Consider the following 25,369-nt stretch of genomic DNA (forward strand, 5'->3'; position numbering starts at 1 on the left):
ACTAGAAAGGAGAATAGGTATTATTTAATGACTTCTAACTTTATGTTTTATTTTTGCGACTTTGAACTTATTTACGTTTTCTATCGCAGCTGAGCTATCTTCTTCCCCAGAGCCCTTCGAGCCAACAGCCGACCCAGAAGCAAAGAGGGAGGAAGAAATTACTAAAATGGCCGAAGCTATTTTAGATGAAGTTGTTTCTCGACTGTTGAACGAAGCTGCGGAAGCAGTTTTGAAAGAAGAATAGTTGTTATTGTAAAAACATTTGGAATGTAATATTTGTTGAACAAAGTGTGTAATATTTTTATAACTTTGAATGTAATATATAAGTTGCTTGTAACTTAATTCTTTACGATGCATGAAACTTTACATACATACCATTTTTGAGCCTTCGGCGAAAAAACACCTTCCCTTCTTTTCATGCTTCGTGAAGAATATCCATATTTCGTAAAAACATCCAATCTTCGTAAAATCGGTAAGCAATAGATCTTTTCATTTTAGAGTTTGACGAAGGTATGCTTATTCAATAATTATTTTGTGCCTTGGCACTGCTTCTTCGAAACAATCTCCAAAGATCAACGTTGAACCCCCTTCTTGCCTCATTGATGCAATATGATGTATGATGTTATGCTATGCAAATGATGTGATGATGCGATGTTATGCAAAATGATATTTGTGCCGAAGATCAGTGCTGACTTTTCACTGCAAGCCTCCCTTAGGAGCTTCGTCGTCTTCTATTTCGGCGGTATCAGCGTTTATTTTTTGCTGTAAGCCTCCCTTAGGAGCTTCTTCGCCTTCTACTTCGGCGGTATCAGCGTTTATTTTTTGCTGTAAGCCTCCCTTAGGAGCTTCTTCGCCTACTACTTCGGCGGTATCACCGTTTATTTTTCGCTGTAAGCTCTGCATTCCCTTTGGAACGACTTTTGAGCAAAAAAACTTACGCTGCGCTCCCTTAGGAACGACTTTTTGTTATTTCGGAGATTCTCCTTGTAACCATGAATTCTTATGCTTTGGCAACTTTTTTTTGAACTCCGTTATTCTGTAGAGAAGGTATATTTTTACTATGGCAAAACGAAGCTATTACAAGAAATTGAAAACGACAAAAAACACTTAAGCTTTCAATAATTGTTCCTTATTAAAAAGAAAATGATACTGAATGCAAAAACTATTGCCGAGGTAGGATATCTGTTAGTAGATGTGCTTCGATTCTGGCACAGTACTATTGACTGTGCGAGCTTTGGACTCCTCTCTGAAGTCTCGTTGGTGGTGAGTATGCTGACTCCCTTCTGGCTGCTGGTCTCGTTGCATTGGTGGTGGAGGTGGAGGCTGTTGCCAAGATGCCCGAGGTTGGCTTGCCGAAGCAACAAAAGCTACAGAGTGGTTACCCACATACTCTGGAATATACGGAGAGTGGTACGAAGCAGTATGCATAACTTGCTTCGGCTGGCTCTTTTGGGTTGTAGCTTCTGCTATCTCTTTCTGTTTCTGGATGGTGACATGGCACATCCTAGTAGTGTGGCCCTTGTCCTCACCACAGAATAAACAATAAATTTTTCTGGGCTGATCCCCAAACCTTCCTCCGAAGCCCCTAGCGCCTCTGCCCCTTGGAGCTGGGGGCCGAGGATAACTCTGTTGCTGCCCCGAAGCCTGGGAGGAATATTGCGGCCTCTGCTGCTGACTTCCCATGTCGTCATTCTGAGTGGAATGAATGGATCTGACATGCCTATGATGGATTCTCCCTCCGAAGCCCCTGGCCATTTCGGAGAACCTGTAAGCTTCCTCTCTTCTCTGTCGAAAGTCATTGTCGGCGCGGATGTATTCATCCATCTTCTGAAGCAGTTTCTCCAGGGTATGAGGGGGCTTCCTGGCGAAGTATTGGGCTGAAGGTCCTGGCCGAAGCCCCTTAATCATGGCCTCAATGACAATTTCATTGGGCACTGTTGACGCTTGTGCCCTCAGGCGCAAGAATCTTCGGACATACGCTTGGAGGTATTCTCTTGATCTTGCGTGCATTGGAACAAAGCTTGAGCGGTAACTGGCTTCGTCTGAAACCCTTAAAACTGGTGACCAACATGTCCTTCATCTTTTGCCATGATGTGATTGTTCCTAGCCGAAGAGAGGAGTACCAGGTTTGTGCAACATTTTTGACTGCCATGACGAAAGATTTCGCCATGACTGTTGTGTTACCGCCATAGGAAGATATTGTTGCTTCGTAACTCATCAGAAACTGCTTCGGATCTGAGTGTCCGTCATACATGGGGAGCTGGGGTGGCTTGTAAGACGGAGGCCAAGGTGTAGCCTGCAGTTCTGCTGACAGAGGAGAAGCATCATCAAAAGCAAAATTTCCATGATGGAAATCCTCATACCAGTCATCCTCGTTGAAGAAGCCCTCTTGATGAAGCTCTCTGTGCTGAGGCCTTCGGTTTTGCTCATCTTGAGCAAGATGACGAACTTCTTCAGAGGCTTCGTCTATCTGCCTTTGTAGATCAGCTAGCCGAGCCATCTTTTCCTTCTTCCTTTGTACTTGCTGATGGAGCATCTCCATATTCCTGATCTCTTGGTCCAAGTCGTCCTCATGGGGCGTTGGACTGATGGCCTTCCTCTTTTGGCTTCGGGCCTCTCGAAGAGAAAGGGTCTCCTGGTTCGGGTCTAGCGGCTGTAGAGCTGCAGCCCCTGTCGCTGAAGCTTTCTTTGGCGGCATGACGAAGGTCGATGCTTGCCGAAGGTGTTCGAAGCTCAAAAAATGGAAGTGAGTTCACCAGAGGTGGGCGCCAATGTTGGGGACTTGTTCTCAAATGCTAAGAGTTAAGAACAAGGCAACACAGAAAACGTTAAACGTTAAAGTCCTTCGTCCTTCGAAGCATTATTTCCCTTGAGATATAATGATTTTCGGACGAAGGTTATGAAGGGCATATCTCCATAAACATTACATATCATAATGAAGAAGGAATTATATGGAATATAAAAGATAAAATAAATAATTATGTATTATTATCAACTCATTTCTATTTTATTGCTATGGAAAAATAGAAATGACATCGGGTTACAAATATACCTTTGACTTGAAAGAAGGCAAAGGTACAAGCGTGATGCAAAAGCAAATGCCAAGTCAGCGTGAACAGTACAGGGTTACTGTTCATCTATTTATAGGCACGGGACGCAACCCATGTAAAATTACACCTATGCCCTTTACATCTGCTAATAACTCTATAATAATTCATCAAGGTCTAAATAGCCTTTTCATCTTTAAGTCGGTTTCTCTTTCCGCTATCATGCCGAAGCTCTTCTACACACAGCTTCGGCTCCGCGCCGTCCTTCGTACCCCTTTTGTGCTTCTTCACGTTGTGGTTTTAACTCGGGTCCGAAGATACTTGTTCACACATTGTACTCCAGAAACATTGTTAAATCATGTTTTTGAGGACCTTTGGAAGCCGAAGGCCCCCAACAGTATTAAAGAAGTTTTTTCAAATGGGTATCTTATTTTTGATATAATTTCAAATTGGTATAACCCCTTTCAAAATTAATATCTAAAAACCTCTTGAACACTAAGAGGAGAATTTCATTGAGGGGGAGTTTTGTTTAGTCAAAGGAAAAGCATTTGAAACAGGGGGAGAAAATTTCAAATCTTGAAAATGCTTCTCAAAATCTTATTCATATACCTTTGACTATTTGCAAAAGACTTTGAAAAGAATTTCCAAAAGAGTTTGCAAAAACAAAACAATTGGTGCAAGCGTGGTCCAAAATGTTAAATTAGAAGAAAACATCCATGCATATCTTATGAAATGTATATTGGTTTAATTCAAAACAACCTTTGCACTTACCCTATGCAAACTAGTTCAATTCTGCACTTATATATTTGCTTTGGTTTGTGTTGGCATCAATCACCAAAAAGGGGGAGATTGAAAGTGAAATAGGCTCACACCTTTTCCTAAATGTGATTTTGGTGGTTGAATTGCCCAACACAAATAATTGGACTAACTAGTTTGCTCTAGATTATAAGTTCTACAGGTGCCAATGGTTCAACACAAACCAATAAAAAGTCCAAGAAAGGGTTCAAATAAAAAGGAGCAAAGACAACCGAAGGCTGCCCTGGTCTGGCGCACCGGACAGTGTCCAGTGCACCAGGGAGAATCACTCCGAACTTGCCACCTTCGGGTTTCTGGAATTGCCCTCCGCTATAATTCACCGGACTGTCCGGTGTAGCACCGGACTGTCCGATGTGCCAAGCGGAGTAATGGCTACAGCGCCAATGGTCGACTGCAAAAGTGAACAGTGAACAGTGCCGACTACGCGTGCAGAGTCAGAGCAGGCACCAGAAGGCGCACCGGACAGTGAACATGACCTGTCCGGTGCACCACTGGACTGTCCGGTGCACCACCGGACTGTCTAGTGGCCCACATGTCAGAAGCTCCAACAGTCGAACCCTAACGGTTGGGTGACGTGGCTGGCGCACCGGACAGTGTCCGGTGGCGCACCGGACTGTTCGGTGCGCCATACGACAGCAGCCTTCCCCAACGGCCACTTTGGTGGTTGGGGCTATAAATACCCCCAACCACCAACACTTCAAGGCATCCATGTTTTCAGCCAACACATTCAATACAAGAGCTAGTGCATTCAATACAAGACACAAATAGAGTGAATCAAAATCTCTCCAAGTCCCAATTCCACTCAAAGCAATTAGTGACTAGAAGAGAGTATTTTGTTGTGTTCTTTTGAGCTCTTGCGCTTGGATCGCTTTTCTTCTTCCTCTATTCTTGCTTCCAAGTTCTTTGTAATCAAAGCAAGAGACACCAATTGTGTGGTGGTCCTTGCAGGGACTAAGTGTCCCAATTGATTGAGAAGAGAAGCTCACTCGGTCTAGGTGACCGTTTGAGAGAGGGAAATGGTTGAAAGGGACCCGGTCTTTGTGACCACCTCAACGGGGAGTAGGTTTGCAAGAACCGAACCTCGGTAAAACAAATCACCGTGTCATCCGCCTTATTTGCTTGTGATTTGTTTTCGCCCTCTCTTTCGGACTCGATTATATTTCTAACGCTAACTCTGGCTTGTAGTTGTGCTTAAACTTTATAAATTTCATATTTGCCTATTCACCCCCCCTCTAGGCGACTTTCAATTTCCACATGCGGTTTCTTAAGCAAACCACTAGTGCTGATGATATTTACACTAGCGGGCTACTAAAGAAAACCGCCAGTGATAATATCATCAGCACTGGCGATTTTCTTAAGAAATCGTATGTGGAGATATCATTTTTATAGGCGGGTCGCTTAAGACACTGCCAATGATAATAATATTTCCACATGCAGTTTCTTAAGCAAATCGCCAGTGCTAATGATATTTACATTGGCGGGCTGCTAAAGAAAACCGCTAGTGATAATGTTATTTACACTGGCGGTTGGCAAACAACCGCCTGTAAAAAAGGTCGATTTCTACTGGCCCCTAGCACTGGCGGCACTGGAAAACGCCAGTGCAAATAGCTCTAGGACCGCCACTATAGAGCTTCTGTGTACTAGTGGGTACATCACCACATCATTTCTCATAATTAGTTAGTACTAACATGAAGAATGAGATGATCCCACTAAATTAGAGGATTGGACTTATGATGCACCATCTCAACTTGGATATAATGATTACTCAAACCAAACACCCCACAACATGAGGTGGTGCATCATAAGTCTCATTACCAGAATTGTGTTCTTTGCTGAGTGTCTAAGGCCATTTTACACTCGGCAAACATTTTATCGGCAAAGGGTTCTTTGCCGAGTACTTTTTTCAGTCATTCCGCAAAGACTTTGCCGAGTGTCGAAAAGCACTTGGCAAATTAAGAATCGAAATAAAACCCAAATAAACAGCAAAACATTTTTTTAAAATTATAGGAACAACTCTCCAACCACTACCTATTACCATACCCATCGCCCTATCATTTTTCACTATTATTTTGAGTCAAATTTACATGTTTTTGTGAATGGTGAGATTCGAACTCGCAACCATCTCTCTCGCGCATAATAGTGAACCACTACTACTACATCAATTATGTCTATATTATGTTTTCGTTCCTATAACAAACCGAGAGTAATTTGATTATTTAAGCCACTAAATGAATTCATTTGAAAATGTGACCAACTATAAAGTTGCATAACTTTTCGAGATCTACAAGTTCTATTTTGATAGTTTCTACATCTGAGGCCATTTACAAAATTTGAATTTCAAATTTGAAAACTTCACATGAATTTTTCAATGATAAGATGATTTCAAATAAAAAATGATAATTACAAAGTTTCATTACATTTCAAGATCTACAACTTTTATTTTGGTGGTTTTTCCATCCGAGGTAGTTTGAAAAATTCAAATTTTAAAATTCAAACATAGTTTTGCATGACAAGATGATTTCAAACCAAAACATTGTCAACTACAAATTTTTATAATACTTCAATACCTACAACTTTCATGTTGGTGGTTTTTTCTTTCGAGGTCGTTTTCAAAATTCAAATTTTAAATTTTTTAAATTCACGTAGTTTTCGTTGACAAGATGACTCAAATGAAAAAAAATCCAACCACAAAATTCTTAAACTTCTCAAGATCTAAAAGTTTATTTTGGTTGTTTGGTTCATTTGTTCATTTCACATGATGGTTCTAAAAATATGCACAAATCTTATATATCTCTCTCGTAGTTTCATAAACTACAAGAGAGATATAGGTTTTATGAATAAATTTATTTTTATTTTGTCATATGAAGAAATGTTAAAATTATAAATTGTACATCATGATGAGTTATACAAATTTATAGTTGAAAACTTTTTCATTTGAATTAATTTACTGCTTTAAAATGTGATTTTTAAATTGTCTTTGCCTATTGTTGAAAAAAAGCACTCGGCAAATAGGTCTTTGTCGAGTGTTATATTTTGGACACTCAGCAAAAAAACTCTTTGCCGAGTGTAAAAAAACAATCAGCAAAGAAGCTCTTTGCCGAGTGTCAAAAATAAAACACTCGGCAAAGAAACTCTTTGGCGAGTGTCAAAAATAAAACACTCGGCAAAGTGCTTCTTTGCCGAGTGTTTTATTTTACCGAGGGTTTTTTACGTGGCACTCGGCAAAAAGCTTCTTTACCGAGTAACCGAAAAAAACACTCGGCAAAATATTTGGTACTCGGCAAAGAGCAAATTCGGGTAATGTCTATTCCTCAAATTTGGTAAGATGACATCATTCCTCATATTAGTACTAACTAACTATGAGGAATGATGTGGTGATGGATGAACTCATTTCATTTCACAAATCAAACAAAAAAGTGAGTGAGAAGATGATAGACTAGCTTATTCCTCAAACCAAACACCTTATTAGATTATCGATCGTGGCTAGAATCGATAGGCTAGAATCGATCGTGGCTAGAATCGTGGCTCTAATTCCGAAAAGGATTTGAGGTTTTCAAAGTAGCCCCGAAGGTGGAGTCTGATGTAAGATTGGAAGGATAACCTTCTAATGAAACGCATGCTGGTCGTGGCCATGGCATGTCCGCAGAGAAAAAAAAATATTAGGAGGATAAGGATGGAGGAAGAGTGGCATGAACGTCAAGCCAGGGAAACAAATTTGAACTTTACTCAAAATTTTCACTACAATAATTAGGTTCATGCGTGCTAGCTTGCAAATCATGTGTGCGAGTGAGGGGCTTCCTTAGGTCGTAAAGTCTAACAGCTCCATAACAAATCTAATGTTTCTAGAGGCTCTCCGCGAATGAATCGGTGAATTATATGTACTTGAGGTCTAGTTGTAATGGATCGTTCGTATTCCACGAATCCATACCGTTGTAACTTTCTTATACAATACTCCGTATGTCCTATCTCAGAATTCGTTTCAGAGTCATACAACATTTGATGTACGTGTTTTAGATTTGTGTCTAGGTTCATTATCATCCATTTAAATAAAACATAAAAAAAACAGATCTAAAGCGAATACTATTTTGGGACGGATGGACGTCCTAAATTAGTCTTCCTTTTAACTCTTAGTTTTTATATATATATATATATCCACCTAGGGTGATAGACCCAACGATCCATCACCCGGACCATTATAGAGCGTGCGCCCGCCTGCCCGACCGCGCGTGTCCCGTGCGGCTCCACGCCCCATGCCCCGTGTGGCTCCCCCACGCTCGCGCGACTCAGCCCCGCACCGCTCGCGCACCCCACACGGCTCTTTTTCTAGCCACATTAAGTCATTCCAATCAACATTAAGTCATTCTAGTAAATATTAAGTCATTTTTTATAAAACATTAAGTTATTTACTATTTTTAGCATTTTTGTGTGTTTTCTCATACATTTTCTTATGTCGTTGGTTCAGTCGTTCCACAAAATATTAAGGTAGTGTTTGGTTGAAGAGCCAAGTATAACGGAGTCGTTCTGTCCCAGTTTTGTTGTTGTTTGGTTACAAATTAACTAGAACGGAGTGGCTCCAATTAGGGAATATTCTCCTTAGATCCGGAACCATCCCACTCCAAAAAATCAATTGGACGGAGTCGCTTCGTTCCCAACCCGCTCCCACAGCTCGCCCTCCCATCCGTGCGCAGCAGCTCGCGCGCCTCCCTCTGCAACCAAACAAAAAATAGAGTCGCTCCGTTCCAGTTCACTCTGCAACCAAACGAAAAACAGAGCCGCTCCGTTCCAGCTTACTAAACACAGAACAGAGCGGCTCTGTTCTTAGAATCAAGGATGGAACAGCTCCGTTTTACTTGGCTCCTCAACCAAACACTACCTAAGTCATTTAGTCGTTCACCTAGGATATATATATATGTCGGGGACCATAATTAGGGGTACCCACAAGACTCCTAATCTCAGCTGGTAACCCCATCAGCACAAAGCTGCAAAGGCCTGATGGGCGCGATTAAGGTCAAGGCTTAGTCCACTCGAGGGACACGATCTCGCCTCGCCCGAGCCCAGCCTCGGGCAAAGGCAGCCGACCCCGGAGGATCCAAGTCTCGCCCGAGGGCCCCCTCAAGCAACGGGCACACCTTCGGCTCGCCCGAGGCCCAGTCTTCGCAAAGAAGCAACCTTGGCCAGATCGCCACGCCAACCGACCGTATCGCAGGAGCATTTAATGCAAGGATCATCTGACACCTTATCCGCCTCGCCCGACCCCAGGGCTCGGACTCAGCCTCAGCCTCGGAAGACGGTCTCCACCTCGCCAGACCCGGGGCTCGGACTCGACCCCGACCTCGGAGGAGCCTCCGCCTCGCCCGACCTAGGGCTCGGACCGACCACGTCACAAGAGGGGCCATCATTACCCTACCCCTAGCTCGTCCCGGTAAACAAATAATGATGGCACCCCGCGTGCTCCATGACGACGGTGGCTCTCAGCCCCTTACGGAAGCAAGGAGACGTCAGCAAGGACTCAACAGCCCCGACAGTTGTCCTTCCGCAAGGCTCCAGCGCTCCTCCGACGGCCACGACATCACATGAACAGAGTGCCAAAACCTCTCCGGCTACCACAACGGCATGTACTTAGGGCTCTAGCTCCTCTCTGCTAGACACGTTAGCACACTGCTACATCCCCCATTGTACATCTGGGCCCTCTCCTTACGCCTATAAAAGGAAGGTCCAGGGCTCTCGTACGGGAGGGTTGGCCGCGCGGGAGAATGGGCTGACACGTAAGTCTCTCGCTCTCTCCCACGCGGACGCTTGTAACCCCCTACTGCAAGCGCACCCGACCTGGGCGCAGGACAACACGAAGGTCGCGGGTTTCTCCTTTTTGCCTGTCTCCTTCCCCCCTTCGTGCTCCGTCTCGCGCCGACCCATCTGGGCTAGGACACGCGGCGACAGTTTACTCGTCGGTCCTGGGACCCCCCTGGGGTCGAAACGCCGACAGTTGGCGCGCCAGATAGGGGCCTGCTGTGTGTTGACGAACAGCTTCCCGTCAAGCTCCAGATGGGTAGTCTCCCGCAACCTCTTCAACCCGGGATGATGCTCCGTTTCGGGAGTCTTGAGTTCATGTCCCTCGACGGCAGCTACGGCATGATACTCCTTCCTCCGCCGCGCGACAGCGACAATGGCGGCCGTCAGCCCACCCGCCGGCGGCGGAATCAGCGACGTCTTCCCCACGTGGCGGAAGAGCAACATCCGGGTCTGTCCCGTCACCTTCCCCGCCGACGGAGGAGGAGGCGGGGCAGGCATGGCCAAGCAGGAGGCGGCACCTCATCGGCTGTCGAGCGAGTCGACGGCACCGACGCCCCAACGGGGGATACGTTGGGCGTCGACCTCGCGTCTGAGACGAAGACGAGCGCCGCTTCCCCGCAACACGCCAACCCCAAGCAGACGAACGACGCCAGCACGCTCGCGAGGGACTTGCTGGGTGTCACCCTCGTACCTGAGACGACGGTGCAGTCCGTCCCTAACGCGACTTCGTCACCGCCCGTCGACCAAGAGGTACCGACCGATTCCCATCTCGTGCCTTTTAGATCCAGCTGCGACCCACCGAGCGACACCACTTTGGTGGACGCTTTTATAGAGGCATGTTCAAACCCTTTGGGGTATCATATGCGGTCACCCTGGGACCGGCTGACGGCCGTCTCGACCTATGGACCCTCGGGTTCCGGGGAAGATGACAAGCCCGACTTTTGTTGGGATTTCTCCGGGCTCGGTAACCCCAGTGCCATGCGGGACTTCATGACCGCATGTGACTACTGCCTCTCCGATTGTTCCGATGGTAGCTGCAGCTTCGGCGACGAGGACTGCGGCCCAAGTCATGAATGTTTCCACGTCGATCTAGGGGGTCCCGGCGAAGGCAACCATCTTGGTATGCCGGAAAATGGCGATCCCCCTAGGCCTGCGCCTCGCGTTGACATCCTTCGGGAGCTAGCTGTGGTCCCAGTCCCTGCGAGGGGTCAGGACGCACAGCTCGAGCAAATCCGCGAGATGCAGGCCAGGCTCGACGAGGGAGCAGGAGCACTTGAGCCGTTCCGGCGGAACATCGAGCAGGAATGGGCAGACCAAGCTCCGGCCGGAGAAGCACGTCATCTACCCCAAGGCATCCAGCACCGCATTGCCGACGATGTCAGGGCAAGGCCGCCACCGGCTTCTAGTGGGGTCGGCCAGAACCTGGCTGCAGCAGCAATACTTCTCCGCACGATGCCGAAACCATCGACCACCGAAGGGCGGCGTATCCAGGGAGAGCTCAAGAATCTCCTGGAGGATGCCGCGGTCCGACGGGCCGAAAGCTCTGCCTCCCGAAGGCAGGGGTACCCCTAGGAGCATCGCGCCGCGACTTCCCAATTCAAGCGGGAAGCCTCGGTCCACACCGGGCGCACGCGCAACACGGCGCCTGTGGCCCCGGGTCGCCTCGGCAACGAGCACCACCACCGCAGCCGTCGAGCCCACCTCGACGAGAGGGTGCGCCGAGGCTACCACCCCAGGCGTGGGGGACGCTACAACAGCGGGGAGGATCGGAGCCCCTCGCCCGAACCACCCGGTCCGCAGGCTTTCAGCCGTGCCATACGACGGGCACCGTTCCCGACCCGGTTCCAAACCCCGACTACCATCACAAAGTACTTGGGGGAGACGAGGCCGGAACTGTGGCTCGCGGACTACCGACTGGCCTGCCAGCTGGGTGGAACGGACGATGACAACCTCATCATCCGCAACCTCCCCCTTTTCCTCTCTGACACCGCTCGAGCCTGGCTGGAGCATCTGCCTTCGGGGCAGATCTCCAACTGGGACGACCTGGTCCAAGCCTTCACCGGCAACTTCCAGGGCACGTACGTGTGCCCTGGAAACTTCTGAGATCTTCGAAGTTGCCGCCAGCAGTCGGGAGAGTCTCTCCGGGACTACATCCGGTGATTCTCGAAGCAGCGCACCGAGCTGCCCAATGTTACCGACTCGGACGTCATCGGCGCGTTCCTCGCCGGCACCACCTGCCGCGACCTGGTGAGCAAGCTGGGTCGAAAGACCCCCACCAGGGCGAGCGAGCTGATGGACATCGCCACCAAGTTCGCCTCTGGCCAGGAGCGGTTGAGGCCATCTTCCGGAAGGACAAGCAGCCCCAGGGCCGCCAGCCGGAAGATGTCCCTGAGGCGTTCACTCAGCGCGGCACCAAGAAGAAGGGCAAGAAGAAGTCGCAAGCGAAACGCGACGCAGCCGACACGGACCTTGTCACCGCCGCTGAGTACAAGAACCCTCGGAAACCTCCCGAAGGTGCCAATCTCTTCGACAAGATGCTCAAGGAGTCGTGCCCCTATCATTAGGGACCCGTCAAGCACACCCTTGAGGAATACGTCATGCTTCGGCGCCACTTTCACAAGGTCGGGCCACCTGCGGAAGGTGGCAGGGCCCACAACAACGACAAGAAGGAGGATCACAAGGCAGAGGGGTTCCCCGAGGTCCACGACTGCTTCATGATCTACGGTGGGCCAGTGGCGAACGCCTTGGCTCGGCACCGCAAGCAAGAGCGTCGGGAGGTCTACTCGGTAAAGGTGGCGGCGCCAGTCTACCTAGACTGGTCCGACAAGCCCATCACCTTCGACCAAGGCGACCACCCCGACCGCGTGCCGAGCCTGGGGAAGTATCCACTCGTTGTCGACCCCGTCATCGGCAACGTCAGGCTCACCAAGGTCCTCATGGACGGAGGCAGCAGCCTCAACATCATCTACGCCGAGACCCTCGGGCTCCTGCGGATCGATCTGTCCTCAGTCCGGGCAGGCGCGGCGCCTTTTCACGGGATCATCCCCGGAAAACACGTCCAACCCCTCGGACAACTCGATCTACCCGTCTGCTTTGGGACTCCCTCCAACTTCCGAAGGGAGACCCTCACGTTCGAGGTGGTCGGGTTCCAAGGAACCTACCACGCAGTGCTGGGGAGGCCATGCTACGCCAAGTTCATGGCCATCCCCAACTACACCTACCTCAAGCTCAAGATGTCGGGCCCCAACGGGGTCATCACCGTCGACCCCACGTACCGACACGCGTACGAATGCGACGTGGAGTGCGTGGAGTACGTCGAGGCCCTCGCCGAATCCGAGGCCCTCATTGCCGACCTGGAGAGCATCTCCAAGGAGGCGCCAGACGTGAAGCGCCACGCCGACAACTTCGAGCCAGCAGAGACGGTCAAATCAGTCCCTCTCGACCCCAGCAACGACGCCTCCAAGCAGATACGGATCGGCTCCGAGCTCGACCCCAAATAGGAAGCAGTGCTCGTTGACTTCCTCCGCGCGAACGCTGAAGTCTTTGCGTGGAGTCCCTCAGACATGCCTGGCATACCGAGGGATGTCGCCGAGCACTCGCTGAATATCCGAGCTGGAGCCCGACCCGTGAAGCAACCTCTGCGCCGATTCGACGAAGAAAAGCGCAGAGCCATAGGCGAGGAGATTCACAAGCTGATGGCCGCAGGGTTCATCAAAGAGGTATTCCATCCTGAATGGCTTGCCAACCCTGTGCTTGTGAGAAAGAAAGGAGGGAAATGGCGGATGTGTGTAGACTACACTGGTCTAAACAAAGCATGTCCGAAGGTTCCCTACCCTCTGCCTCGCATCGATCAAATCGTGGATTCCACTGCCGGGTGCGAAACCCTGTCTTTCCTCGATGCCTACTCAGGGTATCACCAAATCAGGATGAAAGAGTTCGACCAGCTCGTGACTTCTTTCATCACACCTTTTGGCATGTACTGCTACATTACTATGCCATTTGGTTTGAAGAATGCGGGTGCGACGTACCAAAGGTGCATGAACCACGTGTTCGGCAAACACATTGGTCGAACGGTCGAGGCTTACGTCGATGACATCGTAGTCAAGACGAGGAAAGCCTCCGACCTCCTTTCCGACCTTGAAACGACATTCCGGTGTCTCAAGGCGAAAGGCGTAAAATTCAATCCCGAGAAGTGCGTCTTCGGAGTCCCCCGAGGCATGCTCTTGGGGTTCATCGTCTCCGAGCGGGGCATCGAGGCCAACCCGGAGAAAAACGCGGCCATCACCAACATGGGGCCCATCAAGGACTTGAAAGGCATACAGAGGGTCATGGGATGCCTTGCGGCTCTGAGCCGTTTCATCTCGCGCCTCGACGAAAGAGGCCTACCTCTGTACCGCCTCTTAAGAAAGGTCGAGTGCTTCACTTGGACCCCCGAGGCCGAGGAAGCCCTCGGGAACCTGAAGGCGCTCCTCACAAATGCACCCATCCTGGTGCCCCCCGCTGCCGGAGAAGCCCTCTTGATCTACGTCGCTGCTACCACTCAGGTGGTCAGCTGCGCGATCGTGGTTGAGAGACAAGAAGAAGGGCATGCATTGCCCGTCCGGAGGCCGGTCTACTTCATCAGTGAGGTACTGTCCGAGACCAAGATTCGCTACCCCCAAATTCAGAAGCTGCTGTACGCGGTGATTCTGACGCGGCGGAAGTTGCGACACTACTTCGAGTCTCATCCGGTGACTGTGGTGTCATCCTTCCCCCTGGGGGGATCATCCAGTGCCGAGAGGCCTCGGGTAGGATTGCAAAGTGGGCGGTGGAAATCATGGGCGAGACAATCTCGTTCGCCCCTCGGAAGGCCATCAAGTCCCAAGTCTTGGCGGACTTTGTGGCTGAATGGGTCGACACCCAGCTTCCAGCAGCTCCGATCCAACCGAAACTCTGGACCATGTTTTTCGACGGGTCGCTGATGAAAACAGGAGCGGGCGCGGGCCTGCTCTTCATCTCACCCCTCGGGAAACACCTCCGCTACGTGCTGCGCCTCCGTTTCCCGACGTCCAACAACATGGCCGAGTACGAGGCTATGGTTAACGGGTTGCGCATCGCCATCAAGCTAGGGGTTCGACGCCTCGATGCTCGCGGTGACTCGCAGCTTGTTATCGACCAAGTCATGAAGAACTCCCACTGACGCGACCCGAAGATGGAAGCCTACTGCGATGAGGTTCGGCGCCTGGAGGACAAGTTCTACGGGCTCAAGCTCAACCACATCGCCCGATGATACAACGAGACTGCGGACGAGCTGGCTAAGATAGCCTCGGGGCAGACAACGGTTCCCCCGGACGTCTTCTCCCGAGACCTACATCAACCCTCAGTCAAGACCGACGACACGCCCGAGCCCGAGAAGGCCTCGGCCCAGCCCGAGGCACCCTCGGCCCCAGAGGGTGAGGCACTACGCGTCGAGGAAGAGCGGAATGGGGTCCCGCCTAATCGAGACTGGCAGACCCCGTACCTGCAATATCTCCACCGAGGAGAGTTTCCCCTCGACCGAGCCGAAGCTCGGTGACTGGCGCGGCGCGCCAAGTCGTTCGTCTTGTTGGGGACGGGAAAGAGCTCTACCACCGCATCCCCTCAGGCATCCTCCATGATGCATATCCATCGCCGAAGGTCAGGAGCTCTTACAAGAAATACACTCGGGGGCTTGCGGTCATCACGCAGCGCCTCGAGCCATTGTTGGAAACGCTTTCAGACAAGGTTTCTACTAGCCGACCGCGGTGGCCGACGCCACTAGAATTGTCCGCACCTGCCAAGGGTGTCAATTCTACGCAAGGCAGACCCACCTGCCCGCTCAGGCTCTACAGACAATACCCATCACCTGGTCGTTTGCTGTGTGGGGTCTAGACCTCGTCGGTCCCTTGCAGAAGGCACCCGGGGGCTACACGCACCTGCTGGTCGCCATCGACAAATTCTCCAAGTGGATCGAGGTCCGACCCCTAAACAGCATCAGGTCCGAACAAGCGGTGGCGTTCTTCACCAACATCATCCATCGCTTTGGGGTCCCGAACTCCATCATCACCGACAACGGCACCCAGTTCACCGGCAGAAAGTTCCTGGACTTCTGCGAGGATCACCACATCCGGGTGGACTGGGCCGCCGTGGCTCACCCCATGACGAATGGGCAGGTAGAACGTGCCAACGGCATGATTCTGCAAGGACTCAAGCCGAGGATCTACAACGACCTCAATAAGTTCGGCAGGCGATGGATGAAGGAACTCCCCTCGGTGGTCTGGAGTCTAAGGACAACGCCGAGCCGAGCCACGAGCTTCACACCGTTCTTTCTAGTCTATGGGGCCGAGGCCATCTTGCCCACAGACTTAGAATACGGTTCCCCGAGGACGAGGGTGTACGACGACCAAAGCAATCGAACCAACCGAGAAGACTCACTGGACCAGCTGGAAGAGGCTCGGGACATGGCCTTACTACACTCGGCGCAGTATCAGCAGTCCCTGCGACGCTACCATGCCCAAGGGGTTCGGTCCCGAGACCTCCAGGTGGGCGACTTGGTGCTTCGGCTGCGACAAGACGCCCGAGGGCGGCACAAGCTCACGCCTCCCTGGGAAGGGCCGTTCGTCATCGCCAAGGTTCTGAAACCCGGGACATACAAGCTGGCCAACAGTCAAGGCGAGTTCTACAGCAACGCTTGGAACATCCAACAGCTACATCGCTTCTACCCTTAAGATGTTTTCAAGCCGTTCATACACCTCGTTTACATACAAAGTCTAACCATCAAGGAAGGGTCAGCCTTGCCTCGGCAAAGCCTGACCCTCCCTCGGGGGCTAGAAGGGGGGACCCCCCTCCGCGTCAAAATTTTCCTCGGAAAAGGTCTTTCTGCCAGAACGTCTTTCGTGCTTTTCGACTACTTCGAAAGTGGGATCCTGAAAATGACGGAGTACACGTAAGCAGCCAAGGCCCACCGAGCCGAGGGACTCCTACGCCTCCGGGATACGGATACCTCACTCATCACCTTCTGCGATAAGTAACTCACGCTCGGATAAGCGATTCCGCTGACCGGACAAGTCTTAATGCTTGGAAACTTTTCTGCCGAAACGATTTTTCGTGCCTTCTCAACTACAACGATAGCAGAATCCTACGGACGAGTAAGAGTACACGTAAGCGGCGAGGTCGACCGAGCCGAGGGACTCCTACGCCTCCGGGATATGGATACCTCACTCATCACCTTCCATGAAAAGTAACTCTCGCTTGGACAAACAATTCTGTTACCGACGAATAAGTCCAGATACTCGAAACAAGAGGAAAAGAAACACAGCTTTACAATGTGACGACAGTATGTTTGGGCCTCGGCGGCCACAAAAACATATGCATACTACAGGCGAACCGATCCTGCAGGTTCAGACGTCGATGGAGGGGAACAGCAGCACCCTCGGCGTAAACTCCACCTTCGGCGAAGTCCGACCGAGCCTCGGACGGCAACGCGGTCGGAGGATCTCCGCTCCGAAGGACGACGTCAGCACCACGCTTGGGCCATCGCCGCCAGGGTCTCCTCCAGGAACCCGGCCCGAGCAGACGGCTCGGCCGGCCGCCCCGAAGCCTCAGCCAGCTGTCCTTCGAGGACACCAGCCCGGCTCATGGCCTCGGCAACCCGACTCCGGCGCTGGTCCCGCCAGTGGACGGCCCGACCAGGCTCCGGCCGACGAAATCTTCTTTTTGAGCCAACTCTGCCTCTGTCCATGCTGACACCACTGCCTCCGGCTCCGACTCATCGCAGAGCGGCCGAGGGTTCCTTTAACTAAGCAAGAGAAGCCTCGGGCGGCAAGGCAGACCGAGCCGATGGACTCCTACGCCTCCGGGATGCGGATACCTCACTCGTCACCTTCGCACGAGGCAACTCACACTTGGTTAAGCGGTTTGGCTAGCCGACAGGCGGGTTCCAGTGCTCGAAAATGAGGGAAAAACATGGTATTACACCCAAAAATACCTACATGTTCAGGCCCCGACAGCCATAATGAACAGACACCGGCATTCAAGGTGCCATTACAAACGGAACTCCGGTTCCGCCCCCGCGGGTATGAACAACCTCCACACCGGAGAGCCTGCGGGGCGACAAGCTCCGGGCGACTCGCCAGTGACCTCTGCGGCAGCAGCCATGGTCCCGGGACGGACGCAGCCACCGGAAGGCTCTCGTTCGCGTCCCCACTCAAGGGACGCGAACCAGACATCAAAGCCAAAGAGCCGGAGGTCGGTCTGTAGGTGGCGCTGACGGCCTCAACGGCGGGGAAGCATTCTCCAGCTGCCACCACCTCAACACCAATGGCGGCGACCGCCTGCCCACCAACACCGCACCGGTGAGTGCCGGCCGCCCCAAAGCGCACCGGCAGGTCCTCACTCCCGTCCTCGCCACAAAAGCGAGGACAGAGGATGGAATGTTGCATCCTAGCTAGGCAGCAACAGTCCGCCTTCCCCGGCATGGCTGGAGGGCGCCTCCTCCGCAGAACTGGAGGATGGTTTCCACCCCAGAAGCTGGAGGAAGAGGTGGTCCGCCGACCCATGCGGGAGGTAGAGCTCCGGCTCGCCTCGCTCTCCTCCCCAGCCAGGATGATGAAGATCCTTGAAGCTGAGGGCGGGACTGAGGTCGCAGCCCGGCTTGCTTCTCCCCACCATCGAACTGGTGGTCACGTCTTGGGTGCCCACCGGCGAGGGGATGCAGCCGGGCTGTCTGATGAAAATCCTTGAAGCCGAACGATGGCTAAAAGGTACCAACTTCCGCGAAGTTGCGTTCCTCCAACGACGATAAGGCGGAAGAACCGCGGGCGCTCCCCATCTGGGGGCTCGGAAGGTGGAAGGACGCGATGCATGAAGGGAGTGCGAAGACATGGTTGCCTTCCAAGGGGGTCACCCTCTTTTTAAAGGCAACTTTCCCCACTTGCATCCTCAGCCGTCGCGGGCTGAGTCTTCTCCAACACGCTCCAAGGTCCTCCCCCTACGACACGGGGGCTGGGTCCCACACGTCATGCAAGATGGCCCAGAACAGAAAAGGCCAAACCACCGCGCGCGGTGCGCGTAACTGCCCAGCGGTTACAAGCGCTCCTCCACTTTCGCCCAGACCAGCGGGTGAAAGGGCGGACCACCATGCAGGCGGCATGCAACCGCACCAAGGGGGCGCACCCTTTCGACTCCGACGCGTCCAGCATGGAGGCCCAGGCCCACACATCATGTAACCGGCGCGCCGGTTACTACGTGCAAGAAACTGCACCGCCACTCACGCCAGTACCGCGCCTTCTCGTCTGCGGAACCGGTGCCGCGACTCGAGGCGACCCTGCGCACGGCCCAACAGTGCCAACCGAGCACATCGGTCACGGGTCGGTCAGCCGCGGGAGAAGGCGCGACGGTCGATACGGCCAGAAATGGGCCGGCAGTAATGACGGTGGCAGGCAGGCGAAAGCGGCAGTCAAGTCGTCAGCAGGCTCACGTCCCCTCCTGGGACAGCGAGAGAGCCCTCTCCCACGGCGTGAAGACGACGCGCCCGTGTTCCGTTCCTCGAACAGTTCGCGCACGCACAACAGCTGCCCCACGAACCACTCGTCCCGTCGCATTAACTCTGCGGCCGGACAGGCGGCACCTTTGGCAGGCGAAGCAGGCGACGCTTCACCTCCGCCATAATGACCGTGTCAAAAAAGGTGCGCCACGTCGTTCGATTTCGTATCCTTTCCTCTTCCTCTTTCTATCTCTTACAACAGGGACCGGGAAAGGGGATACTTCGAAAGGGATCCTTCTCCGCGAAGGAAGCGGGCCCCGAGCCCCCCTACTGATCAGAGGTTCGAAGGCTGGCCCCTCAGAAGGGTTCAACAGCCGCCTCAGAGCACTCGGGCTCCGCACCCACTACTGGTTAGAGGTTCGAAGGCTGGCCCCTCGGAAGGGTTCAACGGCCGCCTCAGGCCACTCGGGCTCCACGCCCACTACTGATCAGGGGTTCGTAGGCTAGCCCCCGAAGGGTTCTGACAGCCGCCTCAGAGCAAGCAGAGCGAGGGATGACCCTGGGTACGTTCGATACATAACCAAGGCTCGGGATAAGCTCTCGAGGTAACCTAGGACATTTCCGAGACCGACGGGAACAATTTTGTAACGGAATCCCACCAGAGGGAGGCATCGAGCCCTCGGACCCCGTCAAAAGGGGACCGGGTCCGGCAAATCACCCGCAGGTACTTTTAGAGCGTGCCTCCGGGCCACTAGCCGACCCCTAACGAATGGGGCACGGGCGTCCACTCGGATTACCCATTAGCAACTCACTGGAGACACCATGTTCAGCGCCCTCCGAGGGCAACATGGCGCTTTCCCCCCTCCTCCTTGCGGAAAGGCGACGCAGGGGCGTATGTAAAAAGACGAGTCTGTCCTTGACGGTCCTCTTGCTCTGTGCGGAGGCTCGGGGGCTGCTCTCGCAAACCCGGCTCTGGCCAAACCGTTGACAGCGTCAACATACCAGCCCGAGAACTTTGGACTCGACTGTACACCCGGGCTACGACCAGTTCGCATGAGGGAACAACCAGACCGGCCTAAGCATTACAAAACGCACTAAGACCTCGAAGGAGTCAAACCACTCCTCCGAGGCCTCGGGGGCTACACACGGCGGGTGCGCTCGCGCGCACCCACCGGAACGAAACGCAACCGAGAAAGGTCGGTCCCCTTGCAAAAAAAAGTGCGACAAAAGCCTCCAAGCGAGTATCAACACTCCCTTCGAGGCTCGGAGGCTACTGTCGGGGACCATAATTAGGGGTACCCCCAAGACTCCTAATCTCAGCTGGTAACCCCCATCAGCACAAAGCTGCAAAGGCCTGATGGGCGCGATTAAGGTCAAGGCTTAGTCCACTCGAGGGACACGATCTCGCCTCGCCCGAGCCCAGCCTCGGGCAAAGGTAGCCGACCCCGGAGGATCCACGTCTCGCCCGAGGGCCCCCTCAAGCAACGGGCACACCTTCGGCTCGCCCGAGGCCCAGTCTTCGCAGAGAAGCAACCTTGGCCAGATCGCCATGCCAACCAACCGTATCGCAGGAGCATTTAATGCAAGGATCGCCTGACACCTTATCCTGACGCGCGCTCTTGAGTCGACAGAGCCGAAGTGACCGTAGTCACTTCGCCGCTCCACTGACCGGCCTGACAAGAGAACAGCGCCGCCTGCGTCGCTCCGACTGCTGTGCCACTCGACAGAGTGAGGCTGACAGCAGCTAAGTCCAGCCTCGGGCGCCCTAGGAAGCTCTGCCTCGCCCGACCCAGGGCACGGACTCAGCCTCGGCTCCGGAAGACGACGAACTCCGCTTCGCCCGACCGCAGGGCTCGGACTCAGCCTCGGCTCCGGAAGACGACGAACTCCGCCTCGCCCGACCCTAGGGCTCGGACTCAGCCTCGGCTCCGGAAGACGACGAACTCCGCCTCGCCTGACCCCAGGGCTCGGACTCAGCCTCGGCTCCGGAAGACGACGAACTCCGCCTCGCCCGATCCCAGGGCTCCGGAAGACGGTCTCTGCCTCACCCGACCCGAGGCTCGGACTCGACCTCGACCTCGGAGGAACCTCCGCCTTGCCCGACCTAGGGCTCGGACCGACCACGTCACAAGAGGGGCCATCATTACCCTACCTCTAGCTAGCTCAGGCTACGGGGAAAAAGACCGGCGTCCCATCTAGCTCGTCCCGGTAAACAAATAATGATGGCACCCCGCGTGCTCCATGACGACGGCGGCTCTCAGCCCCTTACGGAAGCAAGGAGACGTCAGCAAGGACTCAACAGCCCCGACAGCTGTCCTTCCGCAAGGCTCCAGCGCTCCTCCGAAGGCCACGACATCACATGAACAGGGTGCAAAAACCTCTCTGGCTGCCACGACGGCATGTACTTAGGGCTCTAGCTCCTCTCTGCTAGACACGTTAGCACACTGCTACATCCCCCATTGTACACCTGGGCCCTCTCCTTACGCCTATAAAAGGAAGGTCCAGGGCTCTCGTACGGGAGGGTTGGCCGCGCGGGAGAACGGGCCGACGCGTAAGTCTCTCGCTCTCTCTCCCACGCGGACGCTTGTAACCCCCTACTGCAAGCGCACCCGACCTGGACGCAGGACAACACGAAGGTTGCGGGTTTCCCCTTTTTGCCTGTCTCCTTCCCCCCTTCGTGCTCCGTCTCGTGCCGACCTATCTGGGCTGGGACACGCGGCGACAGTTTACTCGTCGGTCCAGGGATCCCCCGGGGTCGAAACGCCGACAATATATAACATACATTAAGTGTGGTATGAAACCATTAAAAAGGCAAAACAAATTTTAACTTGGGACAAATAGAGTATTTTTAGCATTCTCATTACTTTATCTTAGGATGTAGGATGCCACTGGTGTGTGCGCGTAGCGCTAGATATCGAGTCAGCTCGGCTCGACTAAACTCGAACTGACTCGTTAAGTTAACAAGCTGGTTCAGCTGGTTAAGAAACCGAGCCAGAGAATTATCTCGGCTCAGCTCGTTGGTGGGCTCGAGCTGGCTTGTTTAGATCGTGAGCCACAACAAAAAAAATAATATGCATATATATACAACAATATAATCAATTTTTCATTAATTCTAGATTAATTTGACGCTAGAAAAGAGTAATAGTACTCATAATTTCATATATCACATCAATTCAACATCAAATTAACGCATACCATCACTTATTAGTTTATCTAATATAAGTGTAGGTTTTGTTTTGCTGACAAACGCTAACTCGTTCGATCTGACATGCTAGCTTAGCTCGTGACAAAATTGTAACAAGTCAAGTTAAACCGAACTGAGCTAACCACGAGCAACGCGAGTTGACGAACAAGTATTTATATTTTATCTAGCACTATGGGTGCTCTTGTTTTTTTCCTTGTTGTGATTATAGATCCTACGAAGTGTCCAATAACGGGTGGTGGTCCAGATGAAGCAGGGAGAAGCTTTGTGGACGAACGCCAAGATACGAAAGCCCGTTAAGAGTTAGGTTGGCAACCATATTTTTTAAAAGCATTTGCATTTTACTAAAAGAAATTAGTTTATTTTCTCTTTTGCAGGGCGTTTGGAACCCTTTATTTTAGAGGAATTGAAATTCACTCAATAAAGTAACTTATTTAGTTTGGAATTTAACATTCCACCACTTTCCAAAGTTTATAAGTCTATCTCAAATTCATAGGTTAGAGGATCGGAAATGATTTTATGCACTAGTAGAATTTGTTTCTACTCTATAACTTATATGAAACTCTTCGTATCACTTCTCTATAGTAAAAATGTAGCACATAAATATCTCCGGCATCTTGCTAATAATATAATACAAATATATTTTACATAAAACTGAATTAGCTTAATTAATATATGCCTAAATTACTATTAATAGATTGGAATTCAATTCTAATGATCCAACGGGATGTTGGGGAAATAAGAATCTCTTGGAAAAATAGAGTTGTCAAACTAGCTCTAAAGAAGCTCGTTCCAAAGTTTGACAATTCTGGAAAGCTTCAATTTTTGTATTTGAGGAAACTTTGAACTCGGTAGGTAGAGTAGCCCCAAAACTAGGTTTTTCTTTAGCCGGGCCGGACCTGAGCATAACTTGACACGGTCTCCGACACAAAAAAAACTTTACTATGTGTTCTACATTACAGAGAATGATTTTTTCATCAGTGAACCTTGAATAGCTGGTTAGTGAGTAGGGCTTTTTCTTTGTTTCTTTACCCCCATGTTGGGCCATTTTCTGTACCTACTGTACAAAGGTGACCCCCGGCACATCTGGCAACAGGAGCCCAGGTAAGGCCCATGTCGTGGCATGGATGCGCAATGAAGTGAAAGTGAAACTGCTGCAGGGGTTGCGTTGCGGTGATGTTGCAGGCTGCGGGGACATCCGCCGCCGCCTCTACTGGCTACAGCACGTGGTACTGTGGTAGAAATCGTCACGGCTACCGGCTACAGTCCTCCGAGCTAATTTCCTTATTATGAAAGCGGCAAGGAAACGCGGCTTCCTAGCGCATCCACGTTAGAGCATTTTTCTACAGCCGCATGATCTCAATTGAATGGTCACGATCTCAATAAGACATACGACAGATCTCCAGATAGAGTAACTCCTCCAGATCCAACAGGGAATTCTAGACGCCGCCGGAAGGCACGAGGGGGCGGGGCGACGAGGGTATGGTCTCCTCCATCGCCTCCCTCCCTGCACGGAGCATTCCAGACGCCGCCTGAAGCCACGAAGAGGCCAACACGAGGAGGGTATGGTATCCTCCATCGCCTCCCTCCATCTCGCCCCCGAGGCGAATCGAGAGGCCTCGGTCCCCGCTAGTCCGGCGAGATCCGAGCGCGGCCAAATCGAGTCGGGATTCGTGGTAGCTGCAGCTCAGCGAGGCAAGATCCGGACGGCGAGCCGAGGAATCCACGCAGCGGCTAGCTCCAATAAACCCATGGCGCCACTGGCACGTGTTCTCCACTGATGGTGGACACCTCCACCTCCCCCAATTCCGCCGCTGCCGGCGGCGGCACCATCATCGACGACCTCCACGGCTTCCTCCGCCACGGTCTACACACCCACTCCTCCGTCCTCTGCGCCCACGCCTTCCTCTTCCGCCGTGGCCTCCTCCTCGGCCACCCCGTCCCCGCCGGCCTCCTCATCGCCTCCGCCTGCTCCGCCGCCTCAACGCCCGCTCACATCCTCCGCCTCATTCGCCACCTACCTCCTCCCCTACCGCTCTTCTCCCTCGATGCTGCACTCCGCGCCCTAAGCCCTCGCATCCCTTTCTCCGCCCTCCTCTCCCTCTTCGCGGCCCTCCTCCGCTCCCACCACCCGCTATTCCCCGACCACTTCTCCTTCCCGCCTCTCCTCTCTGCTGCCGCCTCTGCCACCTCTCCACGGGCAGCTCCTCCGCCGCGGCCTCCTCTTCTCTTCGCCGCCCCACGCTGCCAACGCCCTCTTCCACTTTTATGCCACTGCCGGCGGCATCTTGTCCGCCCGCTACCTGTTCGACGAAATGCCATTCAGGGACATCGCGTCCTGCAACACCCTGATGACGGCCTTAGCCAGAACACCCGGTGGCTTGGATGTCGCACGCCAGGTTTTTGAGGGAATGCACTTGAGAAATGTGGTGTCATGGAACGTCATGATTAACGGATACGTCAAGGCGAATCAGCCTGACAACCTGTGCGTTTTTGCGTCGTTTTGAGGATGATAACCTGTTGGGGCAGCCACATCATGTGCTAGCTCCAATCGAACGAACGAGCAAAGCAAGGGGGATAAGAACAAGCGAGCGAGCGAGCGAACGGACAGAAGTGGTAAGTCGGGCAAAAGCGGCGGGTCCCGGGATTTGATGAAAAAAAAACAACGGACAGAAGGGGGATTTGATTTGATGAAAAAAAACAACGCGCGCAAGGCGCGCATCAAACACTAGTAAGTGACAGCCGAGAACAGAATCCACAATCCAGGGCAAGCACGTGGTCTGGCTTAGAGATCGATTCGAGATCCTTTATCATATTTTAATTCAAATTCTATTACGAATACTATCAGATACGAATAGAAAACGGATAGTTCGAATTCAAATTTAGATTTAGATACTTACTTAATTTAGAACATAACATCATAACAAGTATTAATTTATTTTCTCGATAAATTTATAATTGGTAAAAATTATATTACAAGCAAATTATGAACAATATTACATATACATTATTTAGTTGAAACTTAGTTGAATA

General features: G+C 52.1%; 1 protein-coding gene across 1 annotated transcript; it reads left to right on the plus strand.

Annotated features, from left to right (window-relative positions):
• Positions 1-23,759: 23,759 nt before the first annotated feature.
• On the plus strand, positions 23,760-25,029 carry LOC100193985 (uncharacterized). Its single transcript, NM_001139051.1, has one exon. It carries the CDS (start codon positions 24,117-24,119, stop codon positions 24,741-24,743), a length of 627 nt encoding a protein of 208 aa, NP_001132523.1. The 5' UTR covers positions 23,760-24,116; the 3' UTR covers positions 24,744-25,029.
• The last annotated feature ends 340 nt before the right edge of the window (positions 25,030-25,369 follow it).

The sequence above is a fragment of the Zea mays genome, chromosome 4 (assembly GCF_902167145.1).
Source record: "Zea mays cultivar B73 chromosome 4, Zm-B73-REFERENCE-NAM-5.0, whole genome shotgun sequence".
NCBI lineage: Eukaryota > Viridiplantae > Streptophyta > Magnoliopsida > Poales > Poaceae > Zea > Zea mays.

Excerpts from the sequence above, each read along its gene's own strand:
- LOC100193985 (NM_001139051.1), top strand. The coding sequence starts at position 24,117 with ATGGTGGACACCTCCACCTCCCCCAATTCCGCCGCTGCCGGCGGCGGC.